General features: G+C 45.3%; 1 protein-coding gene across 1 annotated transcript in view; it reads left to right on the plus strand.

Annotated features, from left to right (window-relative positions):
• Window positions 1–27,038, plus strand: part of ZFAND1 (zinc finger AN1-type containing 1) — a 217,400-nt gene that overhangs the window by 75,465 nt on the left and 114,897 nt on the right. The window contains exon 4 of the mRNA XM_085605359.1: window positions 16,766–16,896. Within this exon, the coding sequence (XP_085461485.1) occupies window positions 16,766–16,896 (131 nt within the window). The remainder of the gene's footprint in view (window positions 1–16,765; window positions 16,897–27,038) is intronic.

The raw sequence follows: 27,038 nt of genomic DNA on the forward strand, positions 1-27,038 counted from the left end.
TATATAATCTATGCTAAGTGTACAATCTGCAGCTCATATGCCTCGAACGGAATATGCTACTTACCAGTATGCATCTGTTCTTGGCATGTAGAGCTGCAGAGTTGTACACGCCCACCCGCCTCCCCGGCTACCTGTATCCGTTCCAGTCCATCTTATTTAGATACAACACACATGGGTTTCTCACTGTTATTACTACGCTCCATCATTTCCCTGTTGGCGAAAAACAATCTGAGGATGGAGCCGAAGCCCATGCGCAGTACGGACCGAAGGAGGAGTCACCGAACTCGTGACTTCCAAAGACTGTCCAAAGAACAAAAACAAACTGCAAACATCCGGGCCCAACACCAGATGGCGATCTATGCTAAGTGTACAACTCTGCAGCTCTACATGCCAAGAACAGATGCATACTGGTAAGTAGCATATTCCATTCATGAAGTAAAGCCTAGGGACAAGAAGGGCCTGGACTTCTTTTTCTGGGTGGGACGCTCAAATTGGGTGCTTATTTTTAAGGAATGTGGAAAGAAGTTAGCAGACTTAGCCACCAGATTAATGTGACAAATGACAATGAGCTTTGAATCTGTAGTAATGCTAAGGGATTTTACTGTGGGTGAAGGAAGACAAGGAAGCCTTCAGTTTTGAGTACATCCAATGATAAGGGGTCAAATTTAGTTCTGTAGCTGGAGGAAATGAGAAGGAATTCTGCATTTTGTGGATTGAACATTAGGACATTTGGCAGCACCCAAGTGTAGAGTGTTTCAAAGACCGCATTAGTTAATGGTTTTTGTTAGATGTAGTGTTCGCCTATTAGTGGATGGAGGATCATTTATTCTCACTGGGCACCACTAGGTTGAGCATCGTAGGTGCTAAAATTAATGGATGGGAAACACCACACGACTTCAAGACATTTTTTCCAGTTTTAGCCACGGTATGCCGATGGGCGAGAAGTGAAGCGAGCCATCACAGGATGCAGGCCAGGGAAGTCCATGCAGCATTGCAGGTTTCAAAGTTGGGGGCAATGAGTAACTGTGCCAAAAGGAGCCAACAGACTGTGAAACTTGAGTAAACAAGGTTCTGCATGTAATCTGGGATCTTCAATGTAACTGCTTCCTTGCTGATTCCTGGACAGGAAATAAACTATTAGTCTGTTTGAGGCAAGGAGCAATTTGGCCTGCTTCTCGAGAACCCAGAGCTGCTTTAGTAAGAGATGCATTAGTACAAGCATGCAGGGCACATTCAAAGATGTGAAAGCTATCTTTAAAGATGTTAGCTGGCAAGTGCTGTGGATAATCATTTGTTGGTTTGAGGTGCTTGATGATGGAGTATCGATCATCAGTGCTGCTGGTAATGAAGCAGTAACAAGTCATTTTGCATTTGTAAGGAGTATAATCATTGAAGGTGTGATCGGATCAGATCCCTTAAGTGATTTTAACACTTAGCGGATCTGATCTTGTCAGTAAACCAGGTGATGAATTCCTCGCAATCAGAGAGTGAGGAAGAGTGTATAGATTCCAAATGTGGAAATGTGTTGGACTGAATGTGCTAGAAAATGAATCTAGCAGGGTTGGATGAGGTGTCACTTTACTCCTGGATAGTATTGAATATTTGTATGTAGGATGGCATATTTGTATTCTTTTTTCAGAGCTTTTAGTTTAGTATGCAGTTGTTAGACTTGGCCATTTTGACAGGTTTATCCCCAAACTTTTTCCCTTTTGCCTCCTATTTTTCTGACCCTGTTTTCATTGGCTATAGGATTCTGGGCACTTTACCACTGCTGATCAGTGCTAAAGTGCATATGCTTTGTATAAATTGTGACAATGATTGGTTATCCATGATTGGCATGTTTGAGTCCCTAGTAAAGTGCACAATGTGTACCAGGGCCTGTAAATCAAATGCTACTAGTGGGCTTGCAGCACTGGTTGAGCCACCCACATGAGTAGCCCTGTAATGTGTCTCAGACCTGCCACTGCAGTGTCTGCGTGCACAGTTGTGAACTGTCACTTTGTCCTGGCAAGTACACCCACTTGCCAGGCCCAAAACTTCCCTTTCCTTACATGTAAGGCACCCCTAAGGTAGGCCCAAGGAAACCCCCATGGACAGGGTGCAGTGTACTTGAAAGGTAGGACATGTACCGGTGTGTGTGACATGTCCTGATAGTGAAATATAGTGTACTTCATGTTTTACTGCTGAAAGGCTATCTGTCCCATAGGCTTATCATTGGAGTTGCACTGTGCCATTTTACATGTGTGACGTGCAAGAGGGACAAAATTGGAAAATTGAGTTTAGAGTCTCTGAACTCAGAATTTATTAACGCCCCTTTTGGTAAAAGTGGTTTTTAAATCCTGTGTTTGAAAATGCCACTTTTAGAAAGTGGGCATTTTCTTACTTTACCACTCTGTGTGCCTCTAGCTGTTTGTGTATTCAGCGTCTGGTGTGTGAGTGACAGGAGCTGAGATGTGAATTCACTCTAGACAGTCACTGGGGGGGTTGCGGTGTGCCCTGCCTTGCCTGGTGACTCATCGCAGCTGCTGAATAGACCTGGTCTGCATTTAGAGTGGTTGAAGGAGTTTTGATTACACCTGAATAGGCTGTGTCTCCTTTTGCACAATGCTGTCTCTGCCCCCTGTGGTCATGCTGCAACAGCGAGAACAGGGCTGGTTTGGACTGGATTTGCCACAAAGAGAACAAAGACATTTTGGGCTATAAATATTACATCTACAATCCAAGGACTTTAGATTGCTCCAAGGAACAAGAGGACCCTGCCAATAAGAAGAGTAGAAGGACTCTGTGAGGAGCGCTGCCTTTTCTGAGTGAGGGGTGGGTTGGCCTGCAGTTGTGGCTTCTGTCTGTGGTAGAGGAAAAGGACTGACTCTTTTTTTCCCTGCTGTGGTATCCTGCTTGGGAAGAATCTCCGAGGGCTTGTGTGTGCTGGCCTCCTGTTGGATACCAAAGGGGATGATGAACGGAGCGTTTGAGCAAATCAAACACTCACCCCCAGTCAACTGATCTGGGTTTAATCCATCATCCTTCTTTAGCTCACTCCACCACCCCAGTTCTGACATGGCCATATGCAAATCAGTCTGACCCTGTGCCTCATGGGAACAGTCCAGCCCGAACTGCCAAGCCATGTCTTCTCTGGACTGGAAACAAGCATCCTGGGACCGGTTACGGGTTCATAACCCTCATCCGCCAGACTATCTTGAATCCAGTGGCAAAGTGAGCAAGGGACCCACGTCTGGGCATACCCTGCCAACTTAGAGCGAACAAAGCGATACCAAAGGGGATGATGGACGGAGCGTTTGAGCAAATCAAACACTCACCCCCAGTCAACTGATCTGGGTTTAATCCATCATCATTCTTTAGCTCACTCCACCCCCCCAGTTCAGACATGGCCATATGCAAATCAGTCTGACCCAGTGCCTCATGGGAACAGTCCAGCCCGAACTGCCAAGCCATGTCTTCCCTGGACCGGAAACAAGCATCCTGGGACCGGTTTCGGGTTCATAACCCTCATCAGCTAGGCTATCTTGAATCCAGTAGCAAAGTGAGCAAGGGACCCACGTCTGGGCATACCCTGCCAACTTAGGGCAAAAAAAGCGATACCAAAGGGGATGATGGACGGAGCGTTTGAGCAAATCAAACACTCACCCCCAGTCAACTGATCTGGGTTTAATCCATTATCATTCTTTAGCTCACTCCACCACCCCAGTTCAGACGTAGCCATATGCAAATCAGTCTGACCCTGTGCCTGTTGGATGTCTGAGGGATAAAAAAGACTTCAAGAAGGTTACTTGCTATGCTTGAAAAGGACCTGCTTGGAGAACAGCTGGAAAAGCTGTGTGAGGAGCACTTCCCCTAATTGGTGTGGGATAGGACGGCTGAAGAAGTTGTTCCTGTCTGGGATAGAGGAAGGACTGGACTGTTCTTCACCTTTCTAAAGCAAACCTAGGAGGAGCGCTCTTGGCTTTGCTCCCTTATCAGCGCGTGTTGTGAGCGCTATGTTTATAGAATTGCAGTGCAGGTGGCTTTTCCAGCACTGTGCTGCGTGTACCGACTAGAGTACAGCAGGGGGCTCTGCTGAAGTGGCCCCGTGTTGTGTGGAGCCTGCCTGCAAAAGATTTGCGTATGGCTGGGTCTGAGTCTGAACTGGGGTTGCAAAGTGAGATCAATAACAATGATGGATTTAACCCAGATTGAATAGTGACTGGGGGGGGGAGTGTCTGAAAAGTTTCAGCACTCCCACCATTATCTTATTGTGTTTACTTTGTTTGCCCTAAGTTGGCAGGGTATGCCCAGACGGGGGTGCCTTGCTCACTTTGCCACAGGATTCAAGCTAGCCTGGCTGATGAGGGGTGTTACCCTGAAACCGATCCCAGGATGCTTGTTTCCGGTCCAGGGAGTACCTGGCTTGGTAGTTCAAGCTGGACTGTTCCCTTGAGGAGCTGTCGGGCGCAACCCGCTCACCAACTGCTGTCAGTGGGCGGGGAAGAGCTGGGAACACATAAAAAGGGCCATCTATGAATATAACCTGCTTCGCATTCTGCGACAGTTACCGCCTAGCATTCCCCGCACTCCTTATTGCTCCTTACCTGTTGTTTTTGCTGAAGCCGTCGGGTTTGACGAGACGTCTCTGATGCGTTCTGACTACTACGGGAGGAGTCTTCTCTACCTGGATCGGGGATTTTTCTTCCAGGTTGTCGTCTCTCTTGGTGTTCCCTCACCGGTGGCTCCCTTTACAGCTGCGCGAGTCCCAAACAGTTGGAGTCCTTTCTTTTCCATTCAAACTGCAGATAAATAGTGGAAAAGAAGAAATTTTAAAGAATCCTAGCCTTCTGAACTCACGGTAGGATTGTGACATAATTATGTTGTGACCTTAATACTTATCTGATTACTTGGATTCCACACAATGTGGTTATAGTATCTTCATTGGTTGTTTCTGCATTTTTTTTTTTTGGAGCTGGCAAAAGAGAATATAGTTATAGGTTAGTTCCCAGAGTCCTATAGATTAGTAGCTTATTTTCTAATCTGACCCAGCACCTTTTTGTGTAGTGTGTTTTTATCTTAAATTTATCCTGTCTAGGGAACTATGGGCCAGATGTATGACCATTTGTGACTCGCAAATAGCGAAAAATTGCGAGTCACAATTTACGAGTCGCAAAAGCAAAGGTACAACAGTGTCAGAGACACTGTTAGCGATTCCCAATGGGGTCACAAAATGCGAGGCTCATGAATTTTAATGAGCCACTCGCAATTTGCGACGCCATTGGAAATGTCTGGCCCTCCCAGGAATTGTGGCCTGCTGGGCTCAGCAGACCTCCATGCCTGGGACTGCTTTTCAATAAAGCAGATTTTTTACTTTTTTAAATGCAGCCCGTTTTCCTTAAAGGAAAATGGGATGCATTTAAAAAAAAAAAATTACAAAAATGTTTTTGTTTCATTTTTTAAGGGCCGGTAGTCTTCCCTGGGACCACTGCCTGTCCTTAAAAAATATTTCTGAGCCAGTCACAAAGGGGAAGGGGTCCCCATTTGCGGCTGCATTTGGTGGTAATTTGCGAGTATTTTGCAACAACAATTGTGGTCACAAAACATTGGTACATGGCTTTGCGGTCGCTATTAGGAAGGGGACGCCCCTTCCTAATAGCAAGTCTTTAAACACTATTTTGTGAGTCACAATTTATTTGCAAATCGCACAATAGTGTTTGTACATTGGCCACAGGTTTTTATTTTAGCATGCGCAAAATGGTCGCAAACCCGTTTGCGCATGCTAAATACCATCGTACATCTGGTCCTATTATTTTGTTTTTTTCCTAGTTTAACAGGATTTATATTTGATTTTTGGGTCTAGTGGAAATTACGGTGGCATTCGTTAAGGTCCGTATTATACAATCTTTGTAATTACATCTCCAGGGCTGGACTGGCCGTAGCGGGCACCGGGCAATCCCCCGGTGGGCTGCATGGGTGGGGGCCGGTTTTGGGTCCCTGGGGGCCGTTTTTGTTACAGGGCCGTTTTTGCAGCATAGCTGGAAAATCGGCCCTGTAACAAAATTGGCCGAAAACCGGCCCTGGCAAAGGGCTCGGCTGCACCCCCAACCCCCCAGGGGGGGGGGGGGGGGGGGGGGGGGGGAGGGGGCTGGCCGGGCACTTTGCCAGGGCCGGTTTTAGTTCCCAGTCCGGCCCTGTACATCTCTGGTTCCGCAGCCCTAACGTTAATTCATAGTATTTTCTATTTCTATAGACACAACCGTTCTCAGTTGGTTTCTGCATATTTATACCTTCAATTGAATTGGAAGAGGGATGTTCATCGGGTATACTATTCCTAAACATCTGTCCAGTTATTGTTAAATACTACCCTCATATCAATATAGAAAGAATACTCGTATGCTATTTCACATAAAGAGTATACAATCGGCATCCTAAGGACAGGGTTCCAGACGTGCCATCGTGATCGACTCCTTCTCCCTGTCCTTGTTTTGTTTTCCCCTCTTCCCCACATTAACCTCATTGGCTTTGACTTTGTTGGGCTGATGTAGTGGGGTAGTGAAGTTGGGATCCAGTATCGTTTCTGAGGAAACACCCAGTGAGTTCCACAGGAGCTGGGTTAAGACTGATTTGCATATGGCTGAGTCCGAACTGGTGGCGAAGTCAGCTAAATAACCCAAATCTAATAATGACTGGGGGCGAGTGTCTGAAAAGGCTCAGCGCTCCGTCTAGTATCTTATTGTATTTGCTAATGGATAATATGTACTTCAATGATGTTGGATGAGGACATGGGTGATGGCAATTTTAAAAGGTTCGAAAGTGGCATATATTGTGGTGCAGTGTGATTTGCAGTTTAGAGTCTGCTTGAAAGACAACAATTCCACACCCTGATTTATTTGATCTATTTTCCCCTATAATTGTGTAGCCTTGAGTTACCAGCAAGTCAGTGATGGATTGGGAAAATGTGGTTAGCAGTTTCAGAATGGGATGCGTTAGCGACCTAACAACTTGGTGTGATGGTAGCTTCTTTATAACGAAGTTGATATGAATAAATTGTTGGTGTTGGCAGAGTTGTATAAGAGTATTTGGGAAGAAAGAAGCCATGAATGACAGATTGTAGGAATGGAAATAGTTGATGGCACACTTTTTGGGGTAGACTGACTAGTATCAGATTTGGAAGTAAGTGATGAACAGGGAGAATATACAGTAATTGTACAGAGGGAAATATGATGGCGTGCTGAGTAAACAAAAAAATTTGTATTATGAGACGTTCTGAAGATAATTATGGAACAAAGTTAAGACCATTCTCCATCATGGAACGTATAATGTAAGATCGCAGTTAGTTCTTCGCCTAGTATGCAATCAAGGACACAGGTGCAGCGGATGCTCCTTTAGCAGGACGGACACATGCATAACATCGAAGAGTTTTATGCAGCATCTGCAAAATCGTCCACAAAATGGCTCAACTTTCCCTTTATGACCACATCTCCGCATATGTATTTTGCACCAATTTATACCAAGTTATGATAGATTTCTTCAGATGAAAGAAGGGCAAGATGGGACAAACATTAAGAATGCATGTTTTCAGGTTGTGGAATATTCGTCCGACAGTATTTACATAAAATCTTTTGAGGCTGGTTTTGTCTTTTCTATCTCATTCATGTTACTTTTGTTGGCTTGAGTTCTTTTCCGTAAGTTTTCCTTGTTTTGTATCGTTGTTCATTTTTCTTTCCCTTTAGTCTTGCTTGGCGTTGCCTTTATTCTCCATATTTCCACACCATATTTTAATGAAGAGTTTTGCTGTGTCAGTCTTTTCTTAATTCACGTGCATTCATTTTTGGAGCCTGGTATTTGTCGGTGCCAAAGGATTTAGCTATATTTACTGCAGCAGTTTGTTTCGCCAGCAGCATATATTTTCTTCATTCTTTTTGGATTAATGAACGGTTTTTGAATTGACTCAGCTGATGATTCTGCAAGGTGATAAATCCTGTATTTTACTGTGTGCATCTGAGTTTCTACTGGCGAGGATTCATTCTGTTTGATAGGGCTTGCATGAATTATATGCTTCAAGACCATCCCCGTGGCACCGAAATGTTTCTCTGTCACTTTCTGGGTCAATTAATGTAGTGACTGTCTAGTTTTGTGCAGTGCTGAACTTGGGAAAGTGTGTGCCGATGCCCATTAAATGTCAACACACAGATTACTACGGCTGTGCAGTCTTCAAACCACCTTATGCTTCTCTAATAGACCACCGGACACTCCCTGACCATTTATCTCACTCGAGCAGGTTCCGGCTTTCTCCCTTTGTGATGGTTTTTCCATCTTTCTCTTCCTCCTTCTTTCCCTTTTTGTGTGTTTTCCCTGTCTTGCTCTCTGGAAATGTTTGTTGTGGAAAAACAAGTGCCGGGCCCCCACCGGTAAGATTAAGCACTGGTTTTGTGAAAGATTTTACGTTTTGTATCTTTGTTAAAGTCAAAATAATGTTTGGGAACAGTGCTTGTCTTGACCATAACCTGGGATTCCTTTCGCTGTTCATCATCTAAATCAGAAATTGGTTAAGTCCGGGAAGACTCGGCCTCTAGAGTGTTAGCTGTTTCTGTGTCAGCTCCAGTTCACAAACATCAGCTCAAATATCTGTGTGCCACTAGGAACCAGAAAAGACTCAACTGAGCAAAACGCAGTTGTTTTTCTTCACAGTTTGCAACAAAAAACAAGCATTGGCAAAGCCAATAGATTTCCCCCCTTATAATGTGAGTACCGAGCTGTTGGCTTTGCCAATGTTTGTTTTGAAAATATTGTTTAAAAAAAAAAGTAAAAGAAAAAAATTCAAAATATTGGAGGAAAATCGGATGACCTATCTTATGGTATTTACAAACTGTACATTGAGTTTAGTTATCAATCTTTATAAATGGCATGGTTTTTTTCAAATACTTTCTCCTAGAAAAACTCTCAGCAGAAATTAAAAAGAGTATGGGAGTGTCAGAATGTCAAGGGAAGCACTTGCCAAAGCTAAATTACATTCCACAGATTTCAGCAGTTTGGTCCTCCGTAGAAAATAACAAAGCTGATTTGTGGGCTTCCAGGAGAAGTGTCATTCTAAGTACACTCTTTGCCTGAGACACCAGCTAAGTGAGCATAGCAGATGGCTCTTTCCCAGCGCCATAAAAGCATTAAGAGCCAAAGTTTGGGCTTTCAAGCAATGTATGGAACACAGGATATTAAAACAAAAACAATTTTCAAAGTCTGATGTTCAGCCATCCCCCAGATTCATATCCCTGTTGCATCAGCAAAATGTTGGGATATTTGATAGGGGAAGCAGCGCTTGGTGGAGAGAGCTATAAAACCCATGCACTCTCATGAAGTGGTTAATACAAAATAAAAAATAGTTCCCTAAATGTGAGCAGTGGATAGATACAAGTCAGCCAATCCAAAGGTTTCTGAACAGGCTGTGCTCTCGGGAAGGACAAACACAAGAAGAAGGGAAGCCATTGAATAAGAAGCAAATAAGAGCGCCAATAAAGTCAACCAATGCTAAGCAATTGGCGGGCTGTAAGCTCATAGCACTTTCACAATAGGTCCTTCGTACCCATACAGCTTGCACTGTCTGGTAGGTAAGATCGCACTGTTCGGTAGGTGAGACCAAAGGAAAGTCTTATTGCGAGGTTTACTCTGGTCTTGAGGAAGAGACAAATTACAAATAGGGTGTGAGGGTACCAAATGGCAGGCAGAGGTTGAAAGGCATTCTGTCCATAACCAGCTCTGGAAATACGCAATGAAGGCGTAAGGGAATATAGTAATTCTGTACAGCCTGCTTGTTCCACTGAATAACAAAGACTACTGGTAGCACCTAAACATCCCATGCACAGATCGGATGTGTTAAAATCTTTTTGATCAAACGGTCTGAAAAGGAATATTCTTCAGCGTATTTGTCCTCTTTTTGTATTCTGCCGGCTGAAAAGCCTTTATCACTGGTGATAATTGAAGTGTCTTCCTATTTTGATTTTCATTCACAGCCATACATATGCTTCCGAGCCTTGCAAGCTTCGGGTCTACGTCATCATGGGTCATACAGATTTTGCATATTGCCAATGCCCAAAAACTGTATTCATGTAAATAATGCCCTTTTGCTCATTTACTAGTTGGTTACATGAAGCTCTGATTATAAATCTAGAATAGGCTCAAGCTGTGAAACTGTTTTTAAAGGTAAGTAACTTTTTAGGTACTGTGCCCTGCTATCCCCCGGAGCAGTTCATGTTCTAATAAATGTTTTAATAAATCTAGTAAATGTAGAGTTAGAAAACTAACTTCTGGCCCTGCATTAGTTAATTGTAGTATATGGTTTAAAGCTCATCAGTGTAGCTGTTTACATGGTTTAGCCATTAATCATTCTTTTGTTTTTCATTGTTTTTTGGGGATTGTTTTTGGACATCTTCATTTTTATGAATGTATTAATTGCATTAGAAAATGTTTTAAATGTTAGATCGCAAGTATTTTTTATATGAAATTGATGGACCCTATTATGCAGTTGTAAAAGATCACACTCTCCCACATTTTTCTGTTTGATATCTCTGCATAGCAAATTCTTGCTACTTTGGAGACTTTTTCCTAATGTGATAAAGCCGCAAATCAGACTAAATGTAAAAGAGGATCCCACATTGCTCTTGTTTTCTTTTTGTTTTCTTGATCCCCGACATGTGACAGTAGGTAATAGTGGCAGAGAACAGGATGTTCGAGGCATATGAGCTGCAGATTACACACTTTTTTGCATAGATCGCCATCTGGTGTTGGGCCCGGATGTTTGCAGTTTGTTTTTCCTCTTGGAAAGTCTTTGGAAGTCACGAGGTCGGTGACTCCTCCCTTGGTTCGTATTGCGCATGGGCTTCGGCTCCATCCTCAGATTGCTTTTTCCGCCATCGGGCTCGGATGTAATACTTCGCGCTCCGGCTCCGAACGTTCCAGTTCGACGATCGAAGCAAATCCTCGCTCTCCGCGGTATTGTTTAGATACTAATCTCCTCAATCACCTTCTTCTTTGACTCACTTTCGATTTCAGTCATCGACGGCGGCCTTCGGGCCTCTCCAGGCTCCGGTCCTGGCTGATGGAAAGAACTCCATTCAAGAAGTGCCCTCGATGTGGGTCCAAATTCCCCCACACCGATCTTCATGAGGTGTGCAACCTCTGCCTCTCCCCTGAACACGAGGCTTGAGACTGTCCCGCCTGCAAGTCTTTTAGGTCTAAAAAGACTATTCGAGATCGAAGGGCCAGAAGAAAAATGGCGCACTCCTCGACCTCCGTTCCAGTCGACATCTTCCGGGACGACGTCGAAGCTCCGGGACACCAGCACACCGAAGAGGACCTCGTCAGTGCTTCCGAAGCCGACGACTCGGATGTGGAGGACATCACCCCGGCGCAGAGGGTCGTGAGTAAAATACCCCCTCCCACACCCGCGCCGACACCCAAAAAGGCTTCGGTCACGCCTTCACCTTCGGGCCTAGACAAGACCAAAGACACTGCTTCAAACACCCCACCTTCGGGCCCGGTGACGAAGCCAAGGAAGCCTTCCGGCGGCTCGGGCTCGAGCCAGCCTGCCAGCGGTGCCGAAAAACACCCTTCGGCACCGAAGAAAAGATCGGCCTCTACCTCGACACCGAGCTCCACACCAAAGCCCTCGGTGTCGAAACCTAGCCTCTCGGTGCCGACCAAACATCATAAGGCCCTCGGCACCGACACTCCCATGCCGAGGCCTGTATTGGCACCGAACAAAAAATCGGAGGTTCCTAAAAAGCACGGCACAGACAAGCCAAAGAAGCCGTGGGCCCCGAAAACGTCGGCGCCGACCGAACAACCAGTGTCGCAAGAACTTTTTACACCGGATCCTTTACAAAAGACACTTACCAAGGATCCAAAAACTGGACATTTGGCACTTTCTTCTAAAAAGAGACTTTTGGACAGACCAGCTCCACCTCCACCTCCAAAGAGGAAGGACTGTGCTACCTCCCCTTTCAGAGTGCCTTCACCGCCTCCTCCACCTCCTCCACCTCCTCCACCCTCTCCACCTCTGCCCCCTCCACCTTCTCCACCCCTGCCTCATCGCTCTCTTATCCCGTCTCCAGACTATGATGATCAGGGGGACCCATACTACGACCCAGCAGATGTGCCACAAGACCCCACCCCTACAGGATCCCCAGACCCCTGGGATGATTATAATAATCCAGACATTCCAGATGTCCCACAAGATGACCTATATCCATCCCGGCCATCACCACCAGAAGACTCACTAGGTTTTCACCACCTACTTCAGAGGGCGGCACATTATCACAGGGTAGAGCTACACACTGACCCAGTAGAGGAAGATTTCCTCCTAGATACCTTTGATACAGCGCATAGGTCTACTGCTATACTACCTATGCTCAAAGGGGTAATAAAACATGCGCCAGAAGTTTTTAAAGACCCAGTCAGGGCTAGGGTCCTAAACCCACGTATAGAGAAAAAGTATAAAGCTGCCCCCACAGATCCTGCATCCATCAAAGGGTCAGCGCCACTGGATTCCCTAGTGGTATCCACTGCAAGAAAGAGATCAAATTCCCAGGCGTCAGGCGAAGCACCACCGCCTGACAAGGAGTCAAAGCTCCTGGACGCATCAGGAAAACGCACTGCTTCACAGGCAGCTAACCTGTGGCGTATCGCCAACACTCAAGCGCTATTGGCCAGATACGACAGGGCGCATTAGGATGAGCTAGAAACCATCATGCACCATCTCCCAGAAAAATATAAAAACGGGGCCAATGAACTAATCCAAGAGGGTAAGACCATAACCAATACCTCTATACGCTGTGCCTTAGACGCAGCAGACACAGCTTCCAGGGCCATTAACACCAGTGTCCTACTCCGTCGGCACGCTTGGCTGAGAGTGTCCGGCTTTAAACCGGAGGTACAAGCCTCTATTTTAAACCACCCGTTCGATCAGGAACATTTATTCGGCCCAAGGATAGATGAGGCCCTCGAGAAGATGAAAAAAGATACAGATACGGCGAAATCTATGGGAGCCCTACAGTCACACCCTCCTAGACGCTCCTTTCGCCGCTCTTCCTTTCGTGGCACGGGCAGATGCTACTCCTCAGATACCGCGTCCACGTCTTACAAATCCCCTCCTCAGTCCACCTTCACAAAAGGTTATCAAAGGGGCGGATATAGAGGAAATAACAATAAAGGCAGAGGCAAAACAAGTACTGCCCGCTCTGCCACACCGCCTACCCAATGACTTTCCCCTGCTCCCCCCAGACCATGCCACTCCGGTCGGGGGCAGACTACAACATTTCCTTCACGTCTGGGAGTCCATCACATCAGACAAGTGGGTGACCCAAAATATTAGTTCAGGGTACTGCCTGGAACTCACATCTACCCCTCCCAACATTCCACCCAGGCAACGCCCAATGTCACAAGAACATTCCACGTTACTAAAGCAGGAGGTGATCTCTCTCCTACAAAAACACGCAATAGAACAGGTCCCCCACGATCAGCAAAATGTAGGAGTCTACTCCCTATATTTTCTGATACCAAAAAGAGACGAGACTACGACCTATCTTAGATCTCTGGCCTCTAAACACGTACATACATTCAGACCATTTTCACATGGTAACACTTCAGCAGGTACTTCCGCTCCTCTCCCGGAACGACTTTCTCACCACACTGGACTTGAAAGACGCGTACTTTCACATTCCGGTACATCATGCCCACAGAAAGTACCTCAGATTCGTAGTGGACGGGAAACACTACCAGTTCAAGGTGCTCCCACTCGGGGTCACAACAGCACCACGGGTATTTACCAAGTGCCTAGCGGTAGTGGCGGCACACCTCAGAAGACAGCACATTCACGTCTTCCCGTATCTGGACGACTGGCTCATAAAAGCCGCGTCCTACAACCAATGTGTACACCACACCGCCACTACAATTCAGCTACTGCACCAACTAGGCTTCACGGTGAACCACCAAAAGTCCCAGTTAACACCATCCCACATAAAGCAATACCTCGGTGCCACCATAGACACCTCAAAAGCCATTGCCTACCCCAATCCGGCAAGGATCGCAAGCATTCAAGCTTTGCGTCAAAAATTCATACTTCAACACTCCCTCCCAGCAAGAGTGTTTAGGCAACTGATAGGGATGATGGCCTCTTGCATTTTTATAGTACCTCATGCAAGACTCCAGATGCGTCCACTCCAAGAGTGCTTAGCGCGCCAATGGAATCAGGCCCAGGGGCAACTGACAGGTCTGGTGTTGGTAGATGGTCGCACCCAATGCTCTCTGCAGTGGTGGAACACCACAAATCTTTCCAGAGGTCGAACGTTCCTGAACCCGGTTCCACAAATAATCCTAACAACAGACGCATCGCTCTCCGGCTGGGGAGCTCATCTACTACACCTCACAGTGCAGGGCACATGGACGCTGCAACAAAAGTTACTCCACATCAATCATCTGGAGTTACTGGCAATCTTTCTAGCCCTAAAATCCTTTCACACACAGATTTTAGGCAAGGCAGTCCTTATCCGCACAGACAACATGACCGCCATGTACTACATCCAAAAACAAGGCGGCACACACTCTCCGCAGCTCTCTCAGCTAGCACAGAGCATATGGAGATGGGCAATTCCACACAAAATCTTTCTCCTAGCCCAACATGTCCCAGGAGTCCAGAACACCATGGCAGATCTGCTCAGCAGACAGACGCAGCAGATCCATGAGTGGAAACTTCACCCGCAAGTTCTTCACCCGTTCTTTCAGATGTGGGGGCATCCACAAATAGACCTATTCGCCACCCACGAAAACAAAAAATGCCCAAGCTTCGCCGCCAGATACCCACACCCATTGTCCAAAGGCAATGCGATATGGATGAACTGGTCAGGCAAATTTGCATACGCCTTTCCACCTCTCCAACAGCACTCCCTCACACTCATTCTAGTAGCTCCAACATGGGCCAGACAACCATGGTACACCACGCTGCTGGAACTCTCAGTAGTGCCACACCAAAAATTACACCTCTCACCATGCCTCCTAACCTAGAACCATGGAGAGATCAGACACCCGGAACCAGCTCAACTCAACCTTGCGATCTGGCTCCTGAAATCATAGAGTTCGGATACCTTAACCTTCCCCCCGACTGTATGAATGTTATCAGAGAAGCTAGACGTCCTACCACTAGAGCCTGCTACGCTGCCAAGTGGAAAAGATTTGTTGTTTACTGCCATAACAACACAATCAACCCTCTAGACGCATCCATACAGCACATCATATGCTACTTACTACATCTACAAAGATGTAACCTAGCATATACATCTATTCGGCTACACCTCGCAGCAATTGCTGCTTACTTACAAAACAGACAACACCTATCACTTTTCAAAGTGCCTGCCATTAAAGCCTTTATGGAAGGCCTAAAATGCATAATTCCCCCCAGAGTGCCACCCTCACCTGTGTGGAACTTAAATATAGTGCTCACAAGGCTAATGGGACCGCCTTTTGAACCCTTGCATAAATGCGAACTGCAATTCCTCACATGGAAAACAGCTTTCCTTGTAGCCATCACCTCACTTAGAAGGGTCAGTGAAATACAAGCACTTACTATACAAGAACCTTTTCTCCAAATGCACCCGAACAAGGTTGTTCTCTGTACCAACCCAAAATTCCTACCCAAAGTCATCTCACCCTTTCATCTAAACCAATCGGTAGAATTACCGGTTTTTTTCTCGCAACCTCAAACTGTTGCAGAAAGGGCTCTACACAAACTGGATGTTAAAAGGGCCTTACTTTACTACATCCAGAAAACACAAACTTTCAGAAAGACAAAGCAACTGTTTGTCTCTTTCTCCCCACCTCATAAAGGCAACCCCATCTCTAAATCAGGGATAGCTAGGTGGATTGTAAAATGCATACAGATTTGCTACCACAAAGCAAAACGCACGGTATCTGTTTCCCCTAAAGCCCACTCTACAAGAAAGATAGGGGCTTCTATGGCTTTTCTAGGGAACATCCCATTAGATGATATCTGCAAGGCAGCTACATGGTCAACACCGCACACTTTCACTAAACATTACTGTGTAGATGTGCAAACCAAGCAACAAGCTAGTGTGGGCCAGGCTGTACTGAAAACACTATTTCAAACCACTGCAACAGATACCGGTGGTCGCCGCTAAGGTTGGGAACTGCTATATAGTCTATGCAAAAGTGTGTAATCTGCAGCTCATATGCCTCGAACGGAATATGCTACTTACCAGTATGCATCTGTTCTTGGCATGTGATGCTGCAGATCTACACACGCCCACCCGCCTCCCCGGCTACCTGTATCTGTTCCAGTCTATCTTATTTAGATATAACACACATGGGTTTCTTCACTGTTATTACTACGCTCCATCTTTCCCTGTTAGCGAAAAACAATCTGAGGATGGAGCCGAAGCCCATGCGCAATACGAACCAAGGGAGGAGTCACCGACCTTTTGACTTCCAAAGACTTTCCAAGAGGAAAAACAAACTGCAAACATCCGGGCCCAACACCAGATGGCGATCTATTTAAAAGTGTGTAGATCTGCAGCTCTACATGCCAAGAACAGATGCATACTGGTAAGTAGCATATTCCTTCCTGTTCACTCCTAATAGGTCATATTTTCACTCTCATTAGACTATCACTAACACTATGTTTTCTGAAACATACATTTTATAACTGAATCTCACAGGATGTTTCCTTTAAATCCATAGGTCAACTTAATCTGAGAGCATTTTTTCTTCATATCCACAGGTCAGCAGCATAAGCACCACCATTGTGAAGTCTGGAGAAAACATCTCTCATCCATGTACATTTAAGAGCTGTAAAACAAAGGAGTTGGTGCCAGTGCTGTGTCCTAACTGTGATAAACATTTTTGTCTAGGGTAAGCATCATAAGTTGTAACTATATTTAATTGTGCACCTATGAGAAGTGTTGCCTCCTGAAATAGAAAAAAGTCAGTAAAGCTGATTTGTCCACAGATAAAGATACAGATTTACCTTATTAGGGATTCAACATTGAGCTGGACGGTGTAGAGCAAAGGCATATCTGCCTACAGTAAGGCACACACTGTTTCTGCCGGATAATCCAACTTCAATTCAGATTTTTTTTTTAGCACTTGGGCAGTCTCCTAATGTGTTTTTTTAGGTTTTGTCTACATATAGAGCTTAAAGCTATGTTAGTGGAAATAATAGTGCCTCTAGTGGTGGTTGAGTCAGCCCATTGCTTGCCATTGGTTGGCTTTCTATCACTATTATTTGACTGCTTCTTTTTTTATGTCTTTTCTTCATCTTCTTGAATTTGTCCCTCTCCTGGACCATAGTGTTTTAGTCATCCTTTTGACCGGATGACTTGTATCGTTCCACTGTTCACATTCAGGAAACTACGTGGTTTCTTTTGCACTCCTTGGGTGTGCTTGTGCTTGCTTTCTCACTCTCTTCCCATGTGCTCCTTTTCTTTCCACATCTTAGCCTCCCATTTCCTTGCTCTGTTCACGCTAATGTTCGTCCATTGCTTCCCTACGTCCAATGCTTCCCTCTCACCCACCATCCTGCTGTGCTTTTTGATTGCGTCTTTTATTGTCTTATTCCTTTTTTAAATGTAAGCTCCCCAACTCTTCTACTGCTTGACCTACTGTTACACCCATTATTCTTGGCAGCGTTTAATCCCCTTCCACACTGGTCCACTGTTTCTCGCCATCCGTTCCCTCCCCGTTTTGTCCTTTTTCTATAATTTAATTTTTGGGAGAACCAAGCAGCTGCTATTTGCTGCCCAAGCACTTCTTTTTGATAATGTGCTTTTGTGCATATTTAGCATATATATTTTGTGCTTTACCGGTGTAACATTGGGCTCCGCCACCTTGGAATGGTAAATAAAATAAAATTGGCTGCTACATCATGTTGAATGCAGAAACATGCATTATGATGCCTATGCATGCACCTAACAGTATGATACTTTTTTCTTTCCTTTTTTTGCCAGTGCTGCACAGCATCGGCAAAAAGCATTGGCAAAGCCACTAGATTTGTATTGGTCGTCAAAAAGCAAGACCTATCGGACTTGCCAATGCTTTTTCCATTTTCTTTTTTTTATAGAGGAAAAGTACTCTCGGGTCAGATTTCCTTTACTCCTAATTTACCAGAATAGGGCCGTCTCCAGAATAGGGCCGTCTTTTAGCTCTGTAGTAAAACGTGTGATATATATATATATATATATATATATATATATATATATATATATATATATATATATATATATATATATATTACCTACTGGCGGTCGCCAGTAGGTAGTTATAGTTAGGACCACGTTTCCATAGGAAATCCGCAACATTCTATTTTGAATAACTTTGGCGCCGGTCGACGAATCCTCGCAAATTTTTCAAAATAGGTGGGGCGCTACGCTCCGCTCCTACCCTGAAAGTCTCGGGGGGATTCGTCAAGCGGGGGCTGAGATAAAAGGGGGGTCCCAAAACGCGTTTTTCCCATGCATTTTTCCATAGGACCTTTAGACAGGGCTACAGCCCGAACGGCTGAACAGAATTACTAGAAATTTGGCAGAGAGGTAGTTCTCAGGTCAAGGAAGTGCCTTTTGTAGGTTTGGTGTAAATCTGTTCAGTAGATTCTGAGAAAATAGCCTTTAAATCAATATATATATCTGAGCCAGCTTACGGTGCGCTTACGGTACGCTTACCGTACGCGTACGGTGGCGTGCGCGAGCGCGATTCTGATTGGCTCTTAGATCTTAGTAAACATTCGGATCGGCCGAAACCAGGAAGCGGCGGCCGCCATTTTCTCTCTCGCACTGAGAGTGATGTTTAAAATATAAAGCACAAAAACATGTAAAGGGGCTGTTTAGACAGCTCCCACACACATAGCAATGTTGAGGGAGTCCCCAAAGATCCCCCAAGGCCAAAAACGGAATTTTTATTTTTTCGCTAATTTTGCCGATTACGCTTACCGTACGCGTACGGTAAAAAATTATAAAAAAAAAAAAATTATCCACACTCTCCCCACCCCGTGTGCAATTGGTGCCCGAAGGGCACCAATTGTGCATGGCTTATTAAACTTTTGAGTTAAACTAAAATATTTAAAAAAATAATAATAAAAAAAAAAATTATCCACACTCTCTCCACCCCGTGTGCAAATGGTGCCCGAAGGGCACCATTTGTGCATGGCTTATAACATATACGAAAAATTAAAATATTACCTTTCAAAACGAAGTGCATCATATGTCCTCCATGTGCGCACGGTGCGCGAAGCGCATCGTGCGTACATGGCCCATCTAGCGTAACATGGGCACGCGGTGCGCATAGCGCACCGCGTGCCCACCGTGCGTGCACGGCACTAACTGCGTAAAGTGGGCGCACGGTGCGCGAAGCGCACCGCGTGCTTCGCGCACCGTGCGCGCACGGAACGAACTGCGTTAAGTGGGCGCGCACGCCACGAATGGCGTAAAGTAACTTAGCATTTAAAAAACCGTACAAATTCACTGAAAAAACCATAGGTTTCACACACGTTATAGTTAGGAATTAGCATTTAAAAAACCGTGCAAATTCACTGAAAAAACCATAGGTTTCACACATGTTATAGTTAGCGGAAATTTTACTGATAAAAAACCAATGAAATTCCCCCGTTATAGTTAGTGCAGGCAACTATAACTCACGCGACCGCAATCTTCTGCTGATGACATATGTGTCTTTATGAAAAAAAAATATTTGTAATATATGTATAGCTAAAAATGTATGGAAGAAGACATGGGCAAATAAGTGTCTAAATACAGTATTAGCATCAGCAGAGGATTGCGGTCGCGTGAGTTATAGTTGCCTGCACTAACTATAACGGGGGAATTTCATTGGTTTTTTTATCAGTAAAATTTCCGCTAACTATAACATGTGTGAAACCTATGGTTTTTTCAGTGAATATATATATATATATATATATATATATATATATATATATATATATATATATATATATATATATATATATATATATATATATATATATATTTTGAGGGTCCTTTTCCCTCACCAACGCCACCAAATGCTGGAGGTGGGAGTCCCTGTCCCACACCGCTGCTGCCAGGTGCGAGATCCGGACCCCTCGTTTCAACGACACCATCTGAGATAGCCCTGCTCACTCCCTTAGTAGCTTGGCACAAGCAGCCAAGCTTATCTCCAAGGCACGAGTGTACAGTATGCGCAAGCACACTTACAGCAACCCAATGATGTCCCCACAAATAGACTCCACACAAGTTTTTATAAAACGAGTATAATCTTTATATAAGAAGATATACGATATGACCACATAATACAAAACCAACATATAATAAGGGGTAGTATTCCTTCCGGTGGATTGGTAGGTTCCAATCCCAACCACCGCTTCTAACCAACAGTTAAGCTTACTTCTAACCGTTTCCAAAAGGTTAGACAAGTCATATTCTTAGAATCACACACATTGCGAAAGAAACTAAATACTGCAATGCGTAACGATATACTCCTGTACTGTGCAATAGAGAAACAATGCCATACATAGCGCCACAGTCATGTACTTTGCAATAGAAGGAATAATGCAATGCGTATCACTACCAGCATGCCCTGTGCAAGGAAGAAACAAAGCAATGCATCACGCTACAATCATGTAGTGTGCAATGAAGAAATAATGTAATGCGCCATGTTATAATCATGTACCGTGCGATGAAGTAATAATGCAATGCGTCACATTACAAACATGTACTCTGCAAGGGACAAATAACGCGATGCGTAGCACACCAAGCATGTAGTTCGTCAGGCACAAATAAGGTCAGGCGTCATACGACAGTTCGATAGTTCGTTAGTAGCAATAATGCAAAGTGTAATACGACAGTCTAGGTGCTCCGTTAACAGTTGCCCCAACATGGATCAATGATGACACAAAAGTACCGCTTCTCACTCTGGCCCCCAGTACTGCCCCTCCATGGGCCAGCACGGGCCTCGATCTGAGCCGAAGCAACAGGCTCGCGCAGTTGACAGAAGTGAGAGACCGAGAGAGTGTCCACAACACGCACCCTGCGCGTCTGAGTCTCACCTCTTCTCCCGGTGCACACGCCGAACAGGGGCTCTTCACCAACGCCTCGGCTGCACCACGACACGCACCCTGCGCATCGGAGTCTCCTTTCTTCTCCCGGTGCACACAACGACCAGGCGCTCTTCACCAATGCCTCGGCTGCACCACAACACGCACCCTGCACGTCTGAGACTCACTTCTCTCGGTGCACACAACGACTAGGCGCTCTTCACCTACGCCTCGGCTACGCCACGACACGCACCCTGTCCGTCTGAGTCACACCTCTTCTCCCAGTGCACACAACGACCAGGCGCTCTTCACCAATGCCTCAGCTTGCACCACGACACGCACTCTGCACGTCCGAGATTCACCTCTTCTCCCGGTGCACACGATGACCAGACGCTCTTCACCAACACCTCGGCTGCACCACGACACGCACCCTGCGCGTCAGAGTCTCACCTCTTCCCCCGGTGCACACGATGACCAGGTGCTCTTCACCAACGCCTCGGCTTGCACCATGACATGCACCCTGCATGTCCGAGACTCCGGTTACTCTGGTGTGCCCACGATCACAAGGCACAACTTCTGAGGGCCTCAAGGTGCAAAAGCACGTGCACACCGCCTTGCTTGGGACTTCTCTGGAAACTTTTATGTTCCTGTGTTTCCAAACAGGGAGGTAGCTCACCTCGGGCCCTTGGGGTTCAGGACACAGCACAAAGCACAGTCCTGTTCAAGAAGGGGGGACACCACCCACTGCAATGTCCCTTCAGTCTCTTCCTTAGGAAAAGCTACAAACTTCAGGCCAGCCCCAGATCACGAAGCAAGGGTCAGTCCTATCCAGCAGTCTCTTCAGCAACTTCTTCCTTGCCAGAGGTTCTTCTTCACCACAAAAGAGGTCAAAGCCTTTGCAGACTCGACCTGTCCATTTCGCCATTCAAAACTACACCAAATTCTAGGGGTTTCAGTTATCTTAGTTATACCCCTTCATGTCTTTGAAGTTCGTTGTGCTCAGGGGTCCCTGACCCCTGCCTAAATCCATTCTGGGTGTCTCACTCCCAGTGTCACCTTTTTTCCTTTGATACTGGGGGCCAGGATCCTTAATCACTCATCAGGAGACGGGTCAATTGGTTTATAGCACCAGCCCAGGCCTTTTCACCTCCCATGCTTCTCCTCCCCCTATGCTCCAGATGCAGGTCAGCCTGGTGCCATCTCACCCCTCCCTTGGGTCAAGACCTCCCCCAGCTCCTCTCACCTCTCAGATCCAGACAGTCAATCCACATTCAACAGAGACACACAGAAATGCTTAAAGCACAAAACTCAGCTACTTTCTAAAAGAGTGGTTTCTGAACACACAGTGACAAAACCACTTTCATAGAAAGATGTGATATGACACTGTGAGTTCATACATACTAAACTTCACCTCTCTATTTTAAACTTATAGAAAACTAGGCTAACAAAAACAACACCCAGCCTCCCCCATTCTGTCCTATGGGCAGAATGGCCTTTCACCAGTGAAAAACAAAATGGAGTGTTTTTCACGGTCCCACCTCAGTATATGTCCTGCCTTTTACTTACACTGCACCCTGCCCTGGGGTTACCCGGGACCACAGGGGTGACCACTGTGTATGCAAAAGGGAAAGTAAGGCCTGACAAGTGGTTGTACTTGTCAGGACAACATGCTAACTTAGCATTCTGTGCGCAGGCCCTACACTGAAGGCCTGAGTTCCCTTTTCTGCGCCCCTTTGCATCACTAGCCCTTGCACACACACAGTGCACATCACTAGGGACTTTTACTAGTAAGGCAAACGTACCAATTGTGGCCAACCAATTACCATTGTACTTTACATAGGGAACCCTTGTACTTTGACACTGATCAGCTGTGGCAAAGTACCCAAACCATCTAAATTGTCAACTCTATGTCAGGAAAACGGTCTAGGTGGAAAGCAAAAAGTTTAGGGAACTTTAGCCAAAAAGGCCAAATATCTATCTATCTATCTATCTATCTATCTATCTATCTATCTATCTATCTATCTATCTATCTATCTATCTATCTATCTATCTATCTATCTATCTATCTATCTATCTATCTATCTATCTATCTATCTATCTATCTATCTATCTATCTATCTATCTATCTATCTATCTATCTATCTATCTATCTATCTATCTATCTATCTATCTATCTATCTATCTACATAAAATGCCATTGTTTATCTTGCTCTTTAAATATATATATATATATATTTGCCTTGCCCATCATTCAGTTTGAGCCACCATAAAAAAATGAAAAATAAGGGGGATCCACCTATACCCTGGAAAAATGGAAAGAAGAATTTTTTAACTATAGTGGCAATAGAAGGAGAAAGGATGTATGTTGAATGCTGTAAATACATATTTCTACATTGAGAAAACCTCTGAGGCAAAAGTGGCATTCTATGCCTTTCTTTTTCACACATTCACCATTTTATGTGTGAATCTGCTTGGAAACCGAATTGTGTATGTCATCCAAAACAGTGAAGGCACTTCTAGCTTGTATGATTGGAAAGCTTTTCCCACAATCCTAAACATATTACAATTGTGCATGTTTATTGCCTCAGTGAATCTATCTATCTATCTATCTATCTATCTATCTATCTATCTATCTATCTATCTATCTATCTATCTATCTATCTATCTATCTATCTATCTATCTATCTATCTATCTATCTATCTATCTATCTATCTATCTATCTATCTATCTATCTATCTATCTATCTATCTATCTATCTATCTATCTATCTATCTATCTATCTATCTATCTATCTATCTATCTATCTATCTATCTATCTATCTATCTATCTATCTATCTATCTATCTATCTATCTATCTATCTATCTATCTATCTATCTATCTATCTATCTATCTCCGGTACCAGGCAGACGATTATCTCTGCAATAGGAGTGAGTGAAAATGTAAGCCGGTATGTGGATTTTTATCTGCAGAATCATGTACAGAAACTCCCCAGTTATGTGAAAGATACTGGTGACTTCTTTAACAAACTAAATGAGGTTATTTGGAAGGAAGGATATTTCTTAATAACATTGGACATAGAACCGCTTTACACAAGCATCGATCATCATGTAGGACTGTCCGCAGTAAAACATTATTTGGACACTAAACCGTTAAATTGCCGATAAACTAAACCGTTTATTGCGGATATCAATGTTAACAGTGCAAATTTAAAATTTACATCATATATAAGTTATTAAAAAGTAGACTTTTTGAATACCACTATTTACGTAGCTCAAGGGAAGTTAGAAACAACACTGCACAGAAAACCCACATCATGCAACTCTACGTTGCATGCCATGAGTTCACACCCCAATCACTTAATTTCTAGCATTCCATATGGTGAACTACTAAGATTAAAAAGGATCTGTAGCACAGATGAAGAATTGTTTACATGCACATAAGCGTCTCTAAAAAGATTTAGACAAAGGGGTTACAGTGAGAAAATGTTATTTGAAGCTAGCAAGAAAGCTAAATTACGAACCAGAGAATCCTTGTTGTATCAAGATAACGATACAAATAACATGACTCAAACATGGGCGTCTAATGTTCAGGACATTACTAATGAAACTACTGCACCTAGACTTATCACAACTTACAATAGACAACAAAGACAAGTGAGGGCAATAGTGAAGAAAAACTGGCCCATTTTGTTGAAGGACGGAGTGCTGGCACCTAGTTTATTTACAACACCAACACTCACTTTTAGTTGTGCTAAATCCATGAAAACTGAGTTGGTTAAAAGTAGCCCGGAAACAGTTTCCAGTACCACATGGTTGAAACCTCAACCTTGGTTTTTTAAATGCTCATCGTGCAGGGCCTGCAAATTCTGGGAAAATACTACTCAATATATGGTGCGATTCAGTCCTAACAAAAGACAAATAAGAGGTCACTACACTTGTCGTACCGAATTTGCGGTGTATGTTCTCACATGTACATGTTGTCTGAACTATATCGGCAGCACAAAGTTACAGGTGCATGTGCGTATTTTACAACACCTGCGTGCTATAGTCAACAACAATGTCAAGTTCGAGGCATGTGGGCTGCTGAACTCATATCTGTGCATAGATCGCCGCCTAGTGTTTGGTCCGGATGATTGCACATTGTTGTCCTGGAAGAGTCTTCGAAGTATCACGAGATAGGTGGCTCCTCCCCTGGACTACAGTGCGCATGGGCATCCTCTCCATCCTTAGATTGTTTTTTTCCGCCATTGGGTTCGGATGTGCTTATCTTAGCTCAAGTTAGGAAAATTCAGTTTAAGGCCAAAAGGCCTTTCGTTATCGTCGGTACTGTTCCTGTTCGGTATCGACTAGTTTCTTTAGTGCTTTAGCACCTTCTTCAAGCTTTCGGATCCGCTTGGTCCGAACATCGAACTTCGATTGACGATGGAATCGAGGACTCCCTTCAAAAGATGTCCTTTATGCCACGCGAAATACCCACACATCGACGTCCACCCAGTATGCAACAAATGTCTCTCACCGGATCACGATGAGTCGAAATGTATGGCCTGTGCCCGGTTCCGCTCGAAGAAGACTCTCCGGAATCGACGGGCGGCGAGATTGGAGGCGCAGCAATCGGCGCCTGCCCCGGCCAACATCTTTTGCACCGAAGACGAGGACGCCGAGAGCGTGGAAGACGTAGACTCCAGCCCCGCTTCCGAACACGAATCACGATCGAAAGACAACGATGAGGTGATCTTTCAGGGAGAAGAAGTCGTCGAAGAGGTAGGAGACTACGATGAGGCCCTTGGGGCCGAGGAAAATAGCTCCAGCGAAGAGCTAGGCCAACCCGTCGATACGGCGGCTGAAAAAATAAGTCGTCATGAGGCTCAGGTCGAGGTATCGCCTTCGGGCCTTACCCAAAATCAATCTCCCGGTTCTTCGGCCCCGCCTCCAGGCCCGGCCTCGAACATTTCACAAGAGCCATTATTATCGAAGACGACTGGATTCCCTTCAGCGAAACCGAAACCATCCATCGCACCAGTTCCATCGAAACCGAAAGTGAAACTGGTTGTGATCGGCTCGAAGCCCTCCACTCCTTCGACGCCGGCAAAGGTCATCGGCTCCGAACGCGCAAAAAGGGATTTCGGCGCCGAGCTCACCGCAGCGGATGCGGGTGCCGAGCCGAAGAAGAAGGCCCTCGGTCCCCACAAGGCGCCTCGGCCTCTGGCACCGAAGATTACGGCCCAAACCACCAAAGTCAAGGTGGCCACCCCGTCTGCGTCGACGTCGAAGACGGCAGCGCCTGCCAAGTCATCGACTCCAACGAGCGTCGATACCTCTCTTCGGATCGCTGACCCCATGACTGCAAAGAAGTCGGATGCCGCTTCGACGCCTACCTCCAAGGTGCCGATCGGTTCCAAGGAGCCATCTGCGTTCACCGTGCAACAGGTCTCAGCATCGTCGCAACGCATCAGAGAGTGGGCAACCCTCCACTCTACGTCGGGTCCCGACACGCACAAGGCTGCGAAATCACACTCGGCGCCGGCCAACATCACGTTTGGGTTGCCGCCACCCACGGCGCCGAAAATGTTCGAGATTCGGACACGTGTCCGCCAAACACAGTCCCCATCCACTGGACAAACTGATTTCGAGCCTTCACAGGCACAATTTATCGACGCCAACACTGGTAGGTTGATGCTCCGCAAGCGGAAAATCACGCCAGAGAGGGGATTGGACTCCTACAAAATTCCTCTCAAACACAAATTGCCGGCAGGATCAGAGCCAGTGCTTCATAAACACTTTCAACCCTTCCATCAGGATCCACCGTCCTTTTCTCCTACGCCTTCAGAGGCAGACGCAGGAGAGGACTTTGTAGGGGATGATACCACCTACCCTGGGGATATCGATCCTGATGATCACCTGCAAGACCCAGATCAGGCATGGGATGACCCCACCGACCAGGGTACCGCACCAGATACCCATGACACGCAGCT

The sequence above is a fragment of the Triturus cristatus genome, chromosome 5_1 (assembly GCF_964204655.1).
Source record: "Triturus cristatus chromosome 5_1, aTriCri1.1, whole genome shotgun sequence".
In the NCBI taxonomy this organism is placed as follows: domain Eukaryota; kingdom Metazoa; phylum Chordata; class Amphibia; order Caudata; family Salamandridae; genus Triturus; species Triturus cristatus.